Below are 13059 nucleotides of genomic sequence, written 5' to 3' on the forward strand. Positions count from 1 at the left end.
CAGGTTAAATGTCATCTCACCTGTGAAATCTGAGTGTCTTCTCTGGCTCCCACATTCCCTGTTCAGACCCAGGACTAAGCCCCTTGATTTGGGGCTTCTGGCTTCTAGAACTGTGAAAGAATAACTTACTGTCTTTTTCAGGTACCCAGTTTGTAGTAATTTGATACATCAGCTTCAGGAAACTAATATAGCTTAGAAACAGACAAATGTCTTCTATGAAATTCCAGCAGATGGTGGAACCTGATGAGATTTGGGATTTCTCAATTACTACCTTCTCAACAAACACCTGACTGCATACCCTAGGCTCTAGCCATGAACAGGAGACAGTGTGACATATATTAGCCATCTCTGGGGTCAGATCCAAAGTGTCTTCAGGCAACATTACCATACATTCTACCTTGAAAAATAGCATGCTTATCTTATTAAATATTTTTAGTGCAATTATTATATTCCAGGTCCCGCACTGGGCACTATGTCTACAATGGCTTATTTACTCCTCAAAGCAACCTTGTTACTATTTTACAAATAGGAAAACTAAAGTTGAGAAGGGGAACTGGCTTACCTAGGAACATACAGCTGGGAGAGCCAGGATTCTAAGTTTCTGATTCCTGTTGTGTCTGAGCCTAAAATACTCTGTTCTTTCTGCTGATCAGTCAGGGTGTTGGCGAAATTAGCAAAGGAGGTAAAAGATCATTATTCTGAAGAATGACTCAATATTTATTATAGAAGCAATTCTATAGATGCTATCATTATAATCCAAGGAGGTCTTCACAGAAGAGGTGTCATTTAAATTGTGCCTTCGCTTCAAAAACACGTCCTGATTCTCTGCGAGGTACTGGGAATCCAGAAAAGAATCAGATAAAAGTTCTTTTGCTTGAGAAATTAACAGTGTGTGCTTGCGGGAAGGGTATGTGTGACTGTCCAAGTGTGTTACACACTTATTAAAATACAATTGAATGCAATAGAATAATCAGGAATGTGGTAGAGGCAAGTTTTCTAACGCAGGGTCCCACAGTGAGTCTGAGAAGCCTTTTGGGATCGCAACACAACATGAAATTTGATGGCTAAGTAAGCATTAGTCAGGAGGAGCAAAGTACCTAGCAAAGGCTTTCCAGGGAAAGCATAAAAAACCCACTCAAATAAATGAAACAGCATCCCGAGTGCCTGGCTCATCCTACCCATTGGAGTATGCGGAGGGGCGGGGACTTATGGGTTGGAATTGATCGTGGGTGGAGCTGGCGACATTGCCCGACAAGTTTCTGGTCTCAGGGCATCCTGCATGGTGGCTTTCTGCCGAACCATAAAGTATTCCTTTTCAATCCTCACACGTTGGCGGAAGCCCCTAGGAAAAGATTGTTCAGGGAATCTGCAACTACAGACAGACACACCATCGCGCCCCAGCTGGAGCCAAATGGGTCCCCGCCCTCCAAGGGAGGCCGGTTACCATGGCAACTTGGTTAGGGCGGAAGTGGCTCCCAAAACTGACTCTCACTAATCAGGTGACTCTCCTGCCTCCTGCACGTGACACCGGAGCCCAGCCGCCGGTCTACCTAGTCGGACTCCGCCCCTCTTTTCCTTTACTGACAACTGACGGCGACCTCGAGCAATGGTCCTTGCGGTTCTTCCAGGAGACCCCGCCCTGTGGTAGTGAAAGAGCCAATTAGACTGGGGAAAAAAGAAGCAACGCCCCAGGTTTCACCCCGGTTTGACAGACGCAATTTAGGCCATCCCTGGGTCCCTCCGCCCCTGCCTATTTCTGCTGGCGACGGACAAATCTTCTGCCCAATAACGCGTCCTCTTTTTGTCGTTTGGTCCCGCCCCCATGGAAGCCGAACCAATGGGCAAGCCAGGTCTCAGCGGGTGGTGGGGGTTGCACTGCGGTAATATGGCTCTTCCTTAGCCAGCGGCGGCGGCTGGAGGTGGGGTAGAACGGTCCTGCCTCTAGGTTGGTTGGTTTCTGGGCTGCAGGGTCTCGGCGGGTCGTGACTCGGCGGTTGTGGCGGATGCCGGAGGAGCGTCGGTCCCGCCGCTTGGCGGCCCCTGGGTCAAGATGAACGCTTCAGCGTCAGTCGGGGGCCCACTCCCCCCGCCGTCCACGGGCCCGGCCGCCGCGCTGCCTCCAGGTTCTACCGCGCGGGCCCTGCATGTGGAGCTGCCGTCTCAGCAGGTAACCCCGCGGGCTCGCGGCGCTCTGGAGGGACCGGGAGGAGGCCCGTGAGGGATCTCCGTGGGCCGCGGGCTGACCCAGTGCCAGCCGGGAGACCGGGAGAATTGGCCTGGGAGAACTCCGAGGACTGAGGAGGGCTGTCTGGAGGTCTTGGGAGGGGAGGGATCCAGGGATGGCCGAATCTCTGGGGGATATTCGAGTCCCAGGAGACATCCCGTTACAGGAGATGGGTTGGAAAGAGATGGGAAGGGACCCACTGAAACTCCCCGGGCCCCGCCTCTCCCCCGGTAGGGAGCTGGGGATTCCCTGGCGCAGACCCTCCGCTTTATCCCTCTTGGGAAGGGACCCGGGGAAGCCCTGGTGTCCCAGGAGAGATGGGGAAAGCGCTTTTTCATTTTTAACTCGTTCGTTTGCTCACAAACCGATTGGTGCTCCCTGCTGCCGGAGAAATGAGGTTTCCCGCATTTGCTTTTAATCTCTCCTTATTATGAAGTACTCCTATAAACTTCTCAAGAAAAATCCTTTGGGACTTCGGATTTCCTTCCTATTCTCCCACCCCCCAGAGAAGGCACTTTAGCAATTTGAGGGGTGCTTCTACATTCCTTCAAAAGAGTAACAGTGGAAGAAAGAACATTTAATGTACAGTACATATTCACGTTTCCCCCATCCTTTAGCAAGGTGTGCAGAGCTTCTTGGATCCAACTTGGATGCACACTGTAAGCAGATAATAAAGAGAGAACACCGAGTTTTGGGACCTGACAAAGCTCTTTGTATCACAGACTTAATTGTAGAGTACGTCTTTCCTTCTTTCCCCTGCCTTCTTGCTATCCCCCAGGAAGAGACTTTGCAGGAAGTTTGGCATTTAATTGACTGAACGAAAGTACCTTTCATCTTCCCCCATCCACAAAGAGGACCTAAGAAAAATGGCCAGTTGTTGAGAGTCTACCGTGTTGGGTTTGTGCCAAGTGCTCAGCTGGCTGGGAGTTGATTCAATCTCCCAACTCTGGGAGGTGGCTATTTTTTATTAGCTCCATTTTGTAATTCTGGAGACAGAGGCTTAAATATGTAAAAGCGCCTGGCCAAAGCCTTGCAGTTAGTAATTGGTGAGGCTGGGTTTCAGAATCCGGCCTCTGACTGTAGCCCGTGCACGTGGTGGTTGTGCTGCAGACTTGAGCAATCTTTTCTCCACTGTCTTCACGGGGGACAGAGTACTTTCCTCCACACCCTTCCTCCAACGTCCCATCCCTGTCTTAGGAAAGAGTCAGACAGAAGAGAACAGAGGTTGGGGGCAGAGGGTGGATGAGAGATGGGCTGGATTTGAATACAGGAAAGTGGGGGAATGTGGGGGCTGCTAAAGGGCTAGAAAGGTGGAGATCCGAGCTACTGCGGTGACCATGGAGCTGAGTTGTTTGCAGAAGCAAGGGCTTTTAGTGCGGCGGGAGAGAGGATTTAAGATAATGGGAGAGCATGGGCCCTGGTTTTGTGGAGCTGTTGGGAAGGGAGTTTGTGGAGAATATGAATTTGAGGGTAGTGAAGTTTGGATTGTATTTACAAGGTTTCTAGGGGAGAGTGAAAGTCTGGGGAGGGAGACTAGCCTCTGGAATGAGCATTAATGTGAATTTTCGTGTGTGTGTGTGTGTGTGTGTGTGTGTGTGTGTGTGTTGGTGGATTGTGAGAGTGGATACTGGGAGAGGCAGTGATGGGCGCAGAAATCCTGAAGGAGGAGCCAAGAGGGGTTTAGTTTGGGAGAGCTTTGGGAAACTGTGGGATTAGGAAAGTGAAAGCATCATTTGTTTCATAGAGCCTGTTCTCTGATTAACAGTTCCCAGTTTAACGTTGGGGGAAATAATCCAAACAAACTGTCCATGGAATAAATCCAACTGCATTTGTAAGCATTTGTCCAGTTTGGGGGTTTGTGCCAAGGGATATATAGTGGCTTAAGTATACGGCTGAATGCTGTATGATCACTGAGTATGGTATTTACAGCTTTTTGGGGGTGTCATCCTTCTTGAATTCTTGGAAGGCAGCCTATACAGCAAAAGCATTTTTACTTTTGCTCTTGACATTATTTTTGCTTTCTGGGTCAAAATGCTCAAGATTTTAGGATATAAACATATAACATTTTAAAAAAGTAAACATGTTTGTTGAAGTGTTACCGGTATACAGTCAAGTGTACCAGTTTATTAGTACACAGCTTGATGAATTGTCACAAAACAAAGTTATGTAAGTGCTACCCAGATTGAGAAATACAAAATTATTTCCATCCCAGAAGTCCCGCTCACGTCCTCTCCTATGTCTACCTTTCTCTCCAAAGGAATTGCGGTTCTGATGTATAAAAGTTTTTGCCTGTTCTTGAAACTGTATATAAATGGAATCACACAAAAAGGTAGTATTCTTTTGCTCAATATTGTTTGTGAGAGTCAGAGAATGTGTGTATATGTAAAAACATTTTTTAGTATTATTGTCTTTTTAGCTTATGGCTTTTTCAGAATTTCGAAGCTTTAGATAAATTGGAAATCCAGTTGACTTTCTTTTAAATAACACTTTGAAAATTGTGTCACTTTAATAGATTACATGCTATTTGATAAGATGTAAGTATTTTTAAACATAAAAAGGATCCTGTTGATTTAAGATTTTCATGATAAAATTGATTATTTCCAAGCACACGTTCAGTGGTTTCTCCCCACTACCCCCAGTCTGTTTCTAAGGCAGAGTTTTTCAACCTCAGTACTGTTGACATTTGGGTTGGTTGGTGGGTCTATAAAGTATTTGTCACCTCCGTGGCCTCTACCTGCAATATACCAGCAGGACCACCTCAGGCCTGACAATCAAAAATTGTTTTTAGATGTTGTCAGATGTCTCATAGGGAGCAAAATTACTTCTGGTTGAAAACTACAGTTCTAGGATATATTTTTGTCTTCGGATAGAGAGTATCCCGGGCTTCCCCTTGTGGCTCAGCTGGTAAAGAATCCGCCTGCAATGCGGGAGACCTGGGTTTGATCCCTGGATTGGGAAGATCCCCTGGAGAAGGGAAAGGCTACCCACTCCAGCATTCTGGCCTAGAGATTTCCATGGACTGTATAGTCCATGTGATCCCTAATGCTGGGAATGATTGAAGGCAGGAGGAGACGAGGTTGACAGAGGATGAGATGGTTGGAGGGCATCACTGACTCAATCAATGGTCATGAGTTTGAGTAAATTCTGGGAGTTGGTGATGGACAGGGAGGCCTGGCATGCTGCAGTCTCTGGGGTCGCAAAAAATCAGACACAAACTGAGCAACTGAACTGAATTGAGAGTGTATCCCTTTTATTACTTACTGATTTATCTCATCTCAGTCTTCCTTAAGTACCATTGATTCTAGTGGCTGTATTGTTTAAAATATTAGTTTACTGTATATTAGTTCCCAAAGTGTTGGACTCCCCCTACCCCCAGTCTGCCTCCAGAAAAAGATTTATTTTGTTTTGGCTCAAAGAAAGCCCACAGACCTCTAAGACCTAACTAATATTTTTTTATTTTAATCCACTTTTCTTAAAAAAAAAAAAATCTAGTTAACTCTGCATAAATCCTGAACCTTTATATGTATGAATACTAACTACAGTGCATAATAGCTACTTAATTTTGTCAGATGGGACTGCTAATTTTTCTTCTTTTGCTTCTTTATGATCTTACTTTACCTGTAATTTAAGCATGAACTAGTCATGCATTTTGAAGACTTGTTTTTTCTTTTTAATTTTTGGTTGAGGTTTGTAATTAGTGAATATAACCTCATTTGAAGAATAACTTCCTTCACATCTTAGGTTTAAGCATTTTGAAATAAAAATTTGTGTTTTGTAATAGAGGTATTTATTATGTCCTTAAAAGTTTGAGAGCGTTTCTTTCCTCCCCAAAGGCTTCCTCCTTTGGGTATAACCTAACTACATTCCTCAGATACTTAGAGCTGGGGAGGCTCTTTAGTGTTTAGGGCTTCCCTGGTGGCTCAGATGGTATAGAATCCGCCTGCAATGCAGAAGACCTGGGTTCGATCCCTGGGTTGGGGCGATCCCCTGGAGGAGGGCATGGCAGCCGACTCCAGTATTCTTGCCTGGAGAATCCCATGGACAGAGGAGCCTGGTGGGCTGCAGTCCATGGGGTCACAAAGAGTTGGACACAACTGAGTGACTAAGCACATATACATACATAGTGACCCTTTTAGGGTCACTACGTACATAAACATGTAGTTTTGCGTGTAGGTATAGTCCTAACCTAGTTTAATCCCTTCCATTAAAATAGCTTTACAATTCATTATTACTTTTCTTAGTAGTCAGTATACCTACATCTACCACATTTTTGTATAATAATGTTGAGTTATGTTTGTTTAGGGGCTTCCCAGGTGGCTCAGTGGTAAAGAATCAGTCTTATAATGCAGGAGATGAGATTTTGATCCCTGGGTCAGGAAGATCCCCTGGAGAAGGAATTGGCAACTCACTCCAGTATTCTTGCCTCAAGAATCCTATGGACAGAGGAGCCTGGCGGATTATAGTCCTTGGGATCTCAAAGAGTTGACTGAGTGACTGATGATGTTTGTTTAACCCCCATTAATAGATTTTTGGTCTGTTTCCAGTTATTCTGTGTTAGATTGTTGCAGTGAATATCCATATACAGGTATCTTTGAAATCATTCAGTCAAAGAATATGTATGCACACACTTACACATATAAATATGCACATATATACTATACATATACATGTTTTTGTTACTTAGATTTGCGTTTAATTATTAATGTTTTAGTAGCTTCATTTATTGTATGCAAACATTACGCAAAGTTTTGTTGTTGTTCATTCTCTGAGTCTTGTCCGGTTCTTTGTGACCCCGTGGACTGCAGTATGCAAGGCTTCCCTGTCCTTCACTTTCTCCCGGGGTTTGCTCAAACTCCTGTCTCTTCAGTCAGTGGTGCCATCCAACCGTCTCATCCTCTGTTGCCCCCCTTCTCCTCCTGCCCTCAAAAAAGACTGAGGGCAGGAGGAGAAGGGGACAGCGAACTCATTTATCCTTACACAACCCTATGAGTTTCAAAATGTTTTAAAAATTTTTTTATTTATTTTTGGCTGTGCTGAGACTTCATTGCTGCACACAGGCCTTCTCTAGTTGCAGGAAGTGTGGGCTACTCTAGTTCTGGTGCACAGATTTCTCATCACAGTGGCTTCTGTCTTGTGGAGCATGGGCTGTAGGGTTCACAGGCTTCAGTCATTGCGGCGCATGGGCTCAGTAGTTGGTGCATGGGCTTAGTTGCTCTGAGGCATGTGAAATCACCCTGGACCAGGTATCCAGTCTGTGCCTCCTGCATTGGCAGGGGGATTCTTAACCACTGGTCCACCAGGGGAGTCTGAGTTTCAATATATTTGCATAGATCTGTGTAGCATTTTAATTTCTTTTGCGACTTGCTTGTTTATGTCCCTGGCATTAATTTTTCTGATTACTTACTTGTGTTTTTTCATTCATTTAAAGAGCATTTTTCTTGTCATTTTTTTGGAAGGAAGTGGGGTATATTAGTGCTGTTATGTATTATTAGTGCTATTATATATCAGTGCTCCCTTGAATTTTTAAAAATATATTTTATTTTTTAGCACAATTTTAGATGTATGGACAAATTGAGGATAGTACAGAAGGTTTCATACTGTATACCCATTTTCCTCTATTCTTAACATCTTTCATTAACATGGTACATTTGTTACAATTGAAGAACCAGTATTGATATGTTATTATTAACTAAGGCCTTTATTTTATCAAATTTCTTTCATTTAAAAAATTGTGTTGGGATTTCCCTGGCTGAAGGTACTTCTCTGGCAGTCCGTTGGTCATGACTTCGCCTTCTAAAGCAGGGTTCCACTCCTGGTTGCGGAGCTAAGATCCAACGTGACTCGAGACCCAAAAACCAAAATACATAACAAAGCAGTGTTGTAACAAATTCAGTAAAAGACTTTACAGATGGTCCACATCAGGACATAGTCGGGGAAGGAGAGGATGGGGCAAAATGAGAGAGTAGCATTTAATGTATACATTACCGTGTGCAAAATTGGATAGCCAGTGGAAATCTGCTGTAGGACACAGGGCGCTCAGACCCGCTGCCCTGTGATGACAACCTAGGAGGGTGAGATGTGGGGAAGGTGGGAGGGAGGCACAGGAGCGGGCGGACACATGTATCCCTGTGACTGATTCATGTGGGTATACGGCAGAAACCGACACAATATTGTAAAGGAATTATCCTCCAGTTAAAAATAAATAAAAATTTATAATAAGAAAGTGGTCCACATAAAAAAGAAAAAAAAAGAGGAAATTGTTGTAAGATATACAGAATATAAAATTTTCTGTTGTAATCATTTTTAAGTGTAATTCAATGGCATTAAGTACATCCTCAATGTTGTGCAGACATCACTACTATCCATTTCTGGAATTTTTCGTCATCTCAGACAGAAACTACTCTTTCAACACCTCCCCATTCTTCCTTCCCCCAGCTCCTGGTAAGGTCTGTTCCACTTTCTGTCTTTATGAATTTGCTTATTCTATCTTCTTCATATAAGGGAATTATGCAATATTTGCTTTTCTTATTTCATTCAACATGTTTTCAGCATTCATCCATGTTTTAGCATGTATCAGAATTTCATTTCTTTTAAGGCTAAATAGTGTTCCATCGTGTTTAAATACTACATTTTGTTTACCCATTCATCTGTTGATGGATCTTTAGTGTTTACCTAATACACTTTTTCAAGATCTCATCATGCACACCACATTGTATTTAATCTCCCCTTGGCTGTAACAGTTCCTCAGACTTCTTTTTGATGACCTTGATAGTTTTGAGTACTTCTGAGGTATTTTGTAGGATGCCTTTCTATGGGAATTTGGTGTTTTGTTTTGTTTTGTTTTCCTTCAGGATTAGATTGGGATTATGGGTTTTGGGGAGAAAGCCTAGATAGGTAAAGTGCCATTTTCATCTTATTGTATCAAATGTACATACTATTAACATGAGTTATCACTGCTGATGTTAACCTTTGTCATCACCATTGAGGCTGTTGTTGGTCAGGTTTCTCTGCTGTAAGATTACTGTTTCCCACTCATTCTTCCATACTGTCCTCTTTGGGAAGAAGTCACTATATCCAGTCCACTCTTTAGGAGTGGGAATTGATGCTCCCCCTCCTTGAGGGCAGAGTAGCTACATAAATTATTTGGAATTCTTCTGCATGAGAGAGTCCTACCAGTAACCACTTCCTTTCACAGATGAGGAAACTAAAGTCTGGGTAGCTTTCTCAGAGTCACACAGATTGTCACCACAGGGACTTTAGGTCAGGTCTTTGATTCCCACTTACCATAGATACCTATTCTTTGCAGGGTTCTGGTGAAAAACAGAAGCTTGAAGTTATCTCAAGGTTTGAGATAATCATGCTTCTTATTTTATTTCCCACAGCATCTGTACACAGCACTGTGCTGGTAACATAGTAGGAGCTCAGTATATTTTTTATTTTAAAATTTTATTTGTATATGAATCATTCCTTTGAAGAATTTAACAGTCTAAAGAAAGGAAGGAAATGGGATTGAAACACATACAAGAAAAACTGCTAGAAGCACAGAATTTTGCTAAAAGCAAAAATGCTAGAAGCTTAATTTAGCTGTATGTGATATATTTATTTTCTCTTAATGTTTCTATTTGTTAGATATCTTTTGTCTGTCTGATTTAATCATCTTTTTATTATGTGTTCAAAAGATCTTTTTCCTTGACAAGGTCACTGAAGGCAGAGAGAAAGATGTATCTTACTGGGAACATATGCCCTGTGCAATGTTATATATTTTTATTCCTTCCACAAATATTTGTTGAGCTCCTTCCTTGTGACTCAGAAACAAGTATATAGTTGTGTTATATAGCTGTACAAGAAAATGATGGCAGTTTTTGAGCTGCTTTGCTTCTTGTAAACAAAACTGTGAGGAAGCTTCAGAAACAAAATACCAGCATCCCCAAATCATTATTTTTATGTGATAAAATGCCATTAGGATTTTAAGGTTTTAATTTTTATTTGTGTGTGAAAATATTTAATTTTCCTTTGAAAGGAAAAGCTGTGTTCTTCTTCAGTGTTAACTTTAAAATTTATCTACTGGGTCACAATTCTTAGCTTTGTGGCAGAAAATTTAGAAGTGAAACTGACTGGAAATAGAGCAAGAGCAGAATTGAAACCAGTAAGCTGGGCCTGAATGAGTAATAAAATCAAGAGAAAAATTAGGTTTTCATAGTTTTCAAATGTATATTTTTGATAATACATATATTTTCATCAGTAGACATATCACTACTGGAGGAAAAAAATACTTGTCATTTTTAATGTGCTCTAAGGAGTGCAGATACAAACTAGGGGTGATGTAGAAAAACTAAAGACAGATCCATATTAAGAGAGGGGTTGAAACAGTTTAGGCTTTGTACCTCCAGGTTTAATGGCATCAGTAATGTCTCAGTGAAAGTTTTTTTAAATGTCTTGTATTTCAGGAGTTGCGTTCTTAGATTATATATGTAGAGGAGCACATGGAGAAGGGAAACGACATTGGGATTTTTTTCAAAAACATATTTGAATTATACCTTTTTGGTTCAGTTTAACTTGACCTTGTTTTCTGGCTTCCCTGGTGGCTCAGCAGTAAAGAATCTGCCTGCAGTGCAGGAGATGTGGGTCTGATCCCTGGGTGGGGAAGAGCCTCTGGAGGAGGAAATGGCAACTCACGCCAGTGTTCTTGCCTGGGAAGTCCCATAGACAGGGGGGCCTGGCGGGCTATACAGTCCATGGGGTTGGTTGGACACAATTTAGCATCTAAACAACAATTACCTTGTTTTCCATCTTATTTTAAGATCAAAGCATGAATTTTGAATCAGAATTTTATAGATGCAAAATCTGAAGCCCTCAGAGGTGAACTATTCCCCTGGCCAGAGATTTGGTCCCTCCATTTATTTCCATCCTAAAGGAGTCAGTAAAGAATATTAATTTATCAAATGTGATTTGAGTGCCCTGCTCTTCCTGTTAGTGGCAGAGACCTGATCAGATCCTGTGACTCCCATGAGCAGTTTCACTCTGCTTGGCTTGGTGTTTTGAGAATTTGTTTCTTAAACTTATCTCTGGGCTTTGACACATTATCCCTACAACTTTGGGGATTTTAGGCTAGAAGTAAAATGTGGGAAAGACTGTATTTTAAACTTACTTCGCTTCGCAGGCTGTGGTCTCAGGCTGCATCTTCTTGTCCCCTTTTATAGTGTGTATTAGTGAAACTTTGGAATGTCCCTCTGTAATTTGAGAGATCGGTCTTCCTGTTTTGTCCCTGGGTACTTACGATGCTTATCCTTTTTTGAATATCTCACTGAAGAAGTCTTGGTTCTTTACCTCTTGAAGTTTCTAAAACAATCATCTGGTAATCATGGGTTTTCTGTTGTCAGAAATTTTATTTATGCTGACTGCCATAGACGTCATTTACTAGTTATCAAAAACTGGAGTCAAGTGCATTTATTGATTGAGAAGCTGAGAAAGCTGAGCATTAGAACCCAGTACTGATGAATCTGTTTGTTGATCCATTGGCTCTTTTCCCCACCATGGTTGTTACAATGTCTTACAAGATGCCCTCAGATGTTTTTGAAAATAATAGGGAAAACAAGGAAGCTGAAAGTGGTGGCTACCTTTGGCTTTTTTCAGTAGATTCGTGGGTAAGAAAAAAGAGAAGATACAAATGAGTGAGAATGGAAATCAGACTTTTATAGTCTGTTTTTTTTCTGGAAAAATTTGGTCCTCTTTTAACATGACTGTATTTTTTTTGATTGAGGGCTTTACTGGACTACAAGTAATTCATGTGTCCATGTTAGCCTATGTCAAAAGTTAATAGTTGCAAGGGCAGAAGTGGAAGAAATTAACTGAGTGATCTGTTTATTCAACAGATATTTATAAAGTAGCTCCTTTGATTTATGTTAATTATGGGATTAGCAACTTATATGGCTTGTTTCCTTCAATCTAATTGTGTCTTTCAGAGGACCTGAAATTTTACCTGTCACAATTCCAGTCTTTTTTTGTATAAGAGCTAATACAGGAAAACTAAACTTTAAAAAAAAACAAACATGAAAATCGTTTAGGAGTATGAAAAAGCTGTGTTTTACAATTTTGCCCACCTTGATGAAGAACGTCACTGAGAAAACTGGCAGGGCTTTCATCCACTATGAGGGTATATCTGAGAAGCAACAACATGAGGAAGACTTTCTGATTTTTCATTTTGAAAATAGATGACAAAGCAACCTAGGCAGGTAAGCTGTGGGGTGCTCATTTAAGGTCTAGGATATTTGACAGGACTGTACTCACTATGGATTAGAGTTGATCCCATCATGTATATGATGTAGGTATTTCAGGTTTGTTTTCATGAATGGAGTTTATCCTACATGGAAGGTATTTAATATAAGTAATAAAAATAAAGAACAGTTGTCCTGGTGCTCTGGAGTGACTGGTTTACGTATAATATTCATGTATTTCTAATGGAAGAAATCAATCTAATTATTATATGGGGACACTAGAATTGCAGAATTTCTTAATTGTACATTAACTGCATTTTTTCACAAATTTGGATGTTTTAAAATTACCTGAAAATTACTAAAAATTACTCTTCACTATTCTTACCTTGTATTTTCAAGAAAAGGTTACCTTATCAATACCCTCTTTAATAAACTAGTAAAATATACAGTGCATTTTAGATACTATACTATATCAAAAATAAAAATAAATAAGTTGGCACTTAGAAGTAAACATAAAATCTATTACAAAATGGAAAAATTTAATTAGATATTAAATTTCTGCTGTGTACCAAATACTGCATTAGACTCCGGTGTACTTCTTTCTCCAACTTCTCTTATTGT

General features: G+C 41.3%; 1 protein-coding gene across 3 annotated transcripts in view; it reads left to right on the forward strand.

Annotated features, from left to right (window-relative positions):
• Positions 1 to 1849: 1849 nt before the first annotated feature.
• UVRAG (UV radiation resistance associated) overlaps positions 1850 to 13059 on the forward strand; it is a 316126-nt gene continuing 304916 nt past the window's right edge. The window contains exon 1 of one of the 3 annotated variants that reach the window (XM_061150663.1): positions 1850 to 2167. In XM_061150663.1, coding sequence (XP_061006646.1) covers positions 2145 to 2167 — 23 coding nt within the window. In that variant the 5' untranslated portion in view covers positions 1850 to 2144. Of the gene's footprint in view, positions 2168 to 4520; positions 4554 to 13059 lie in introns of those variants that run through there. The other 2 variants (XM_061150645.1, XM_061150654.1) reach the window with 2 other exon arrangements.

This window comes from Dama dama, chromosome 1 (assembly GCF_033118175.1).
Source record: "Dama dama isolate Ldn47 chromosome 1, ASM3311817v1, whole genome shotgun sequence".
NCBI lineage: Eukaryota > Metazoa > Chordata > Mammalia > Artiodactyla > Cervidae > Dama > Dama dama.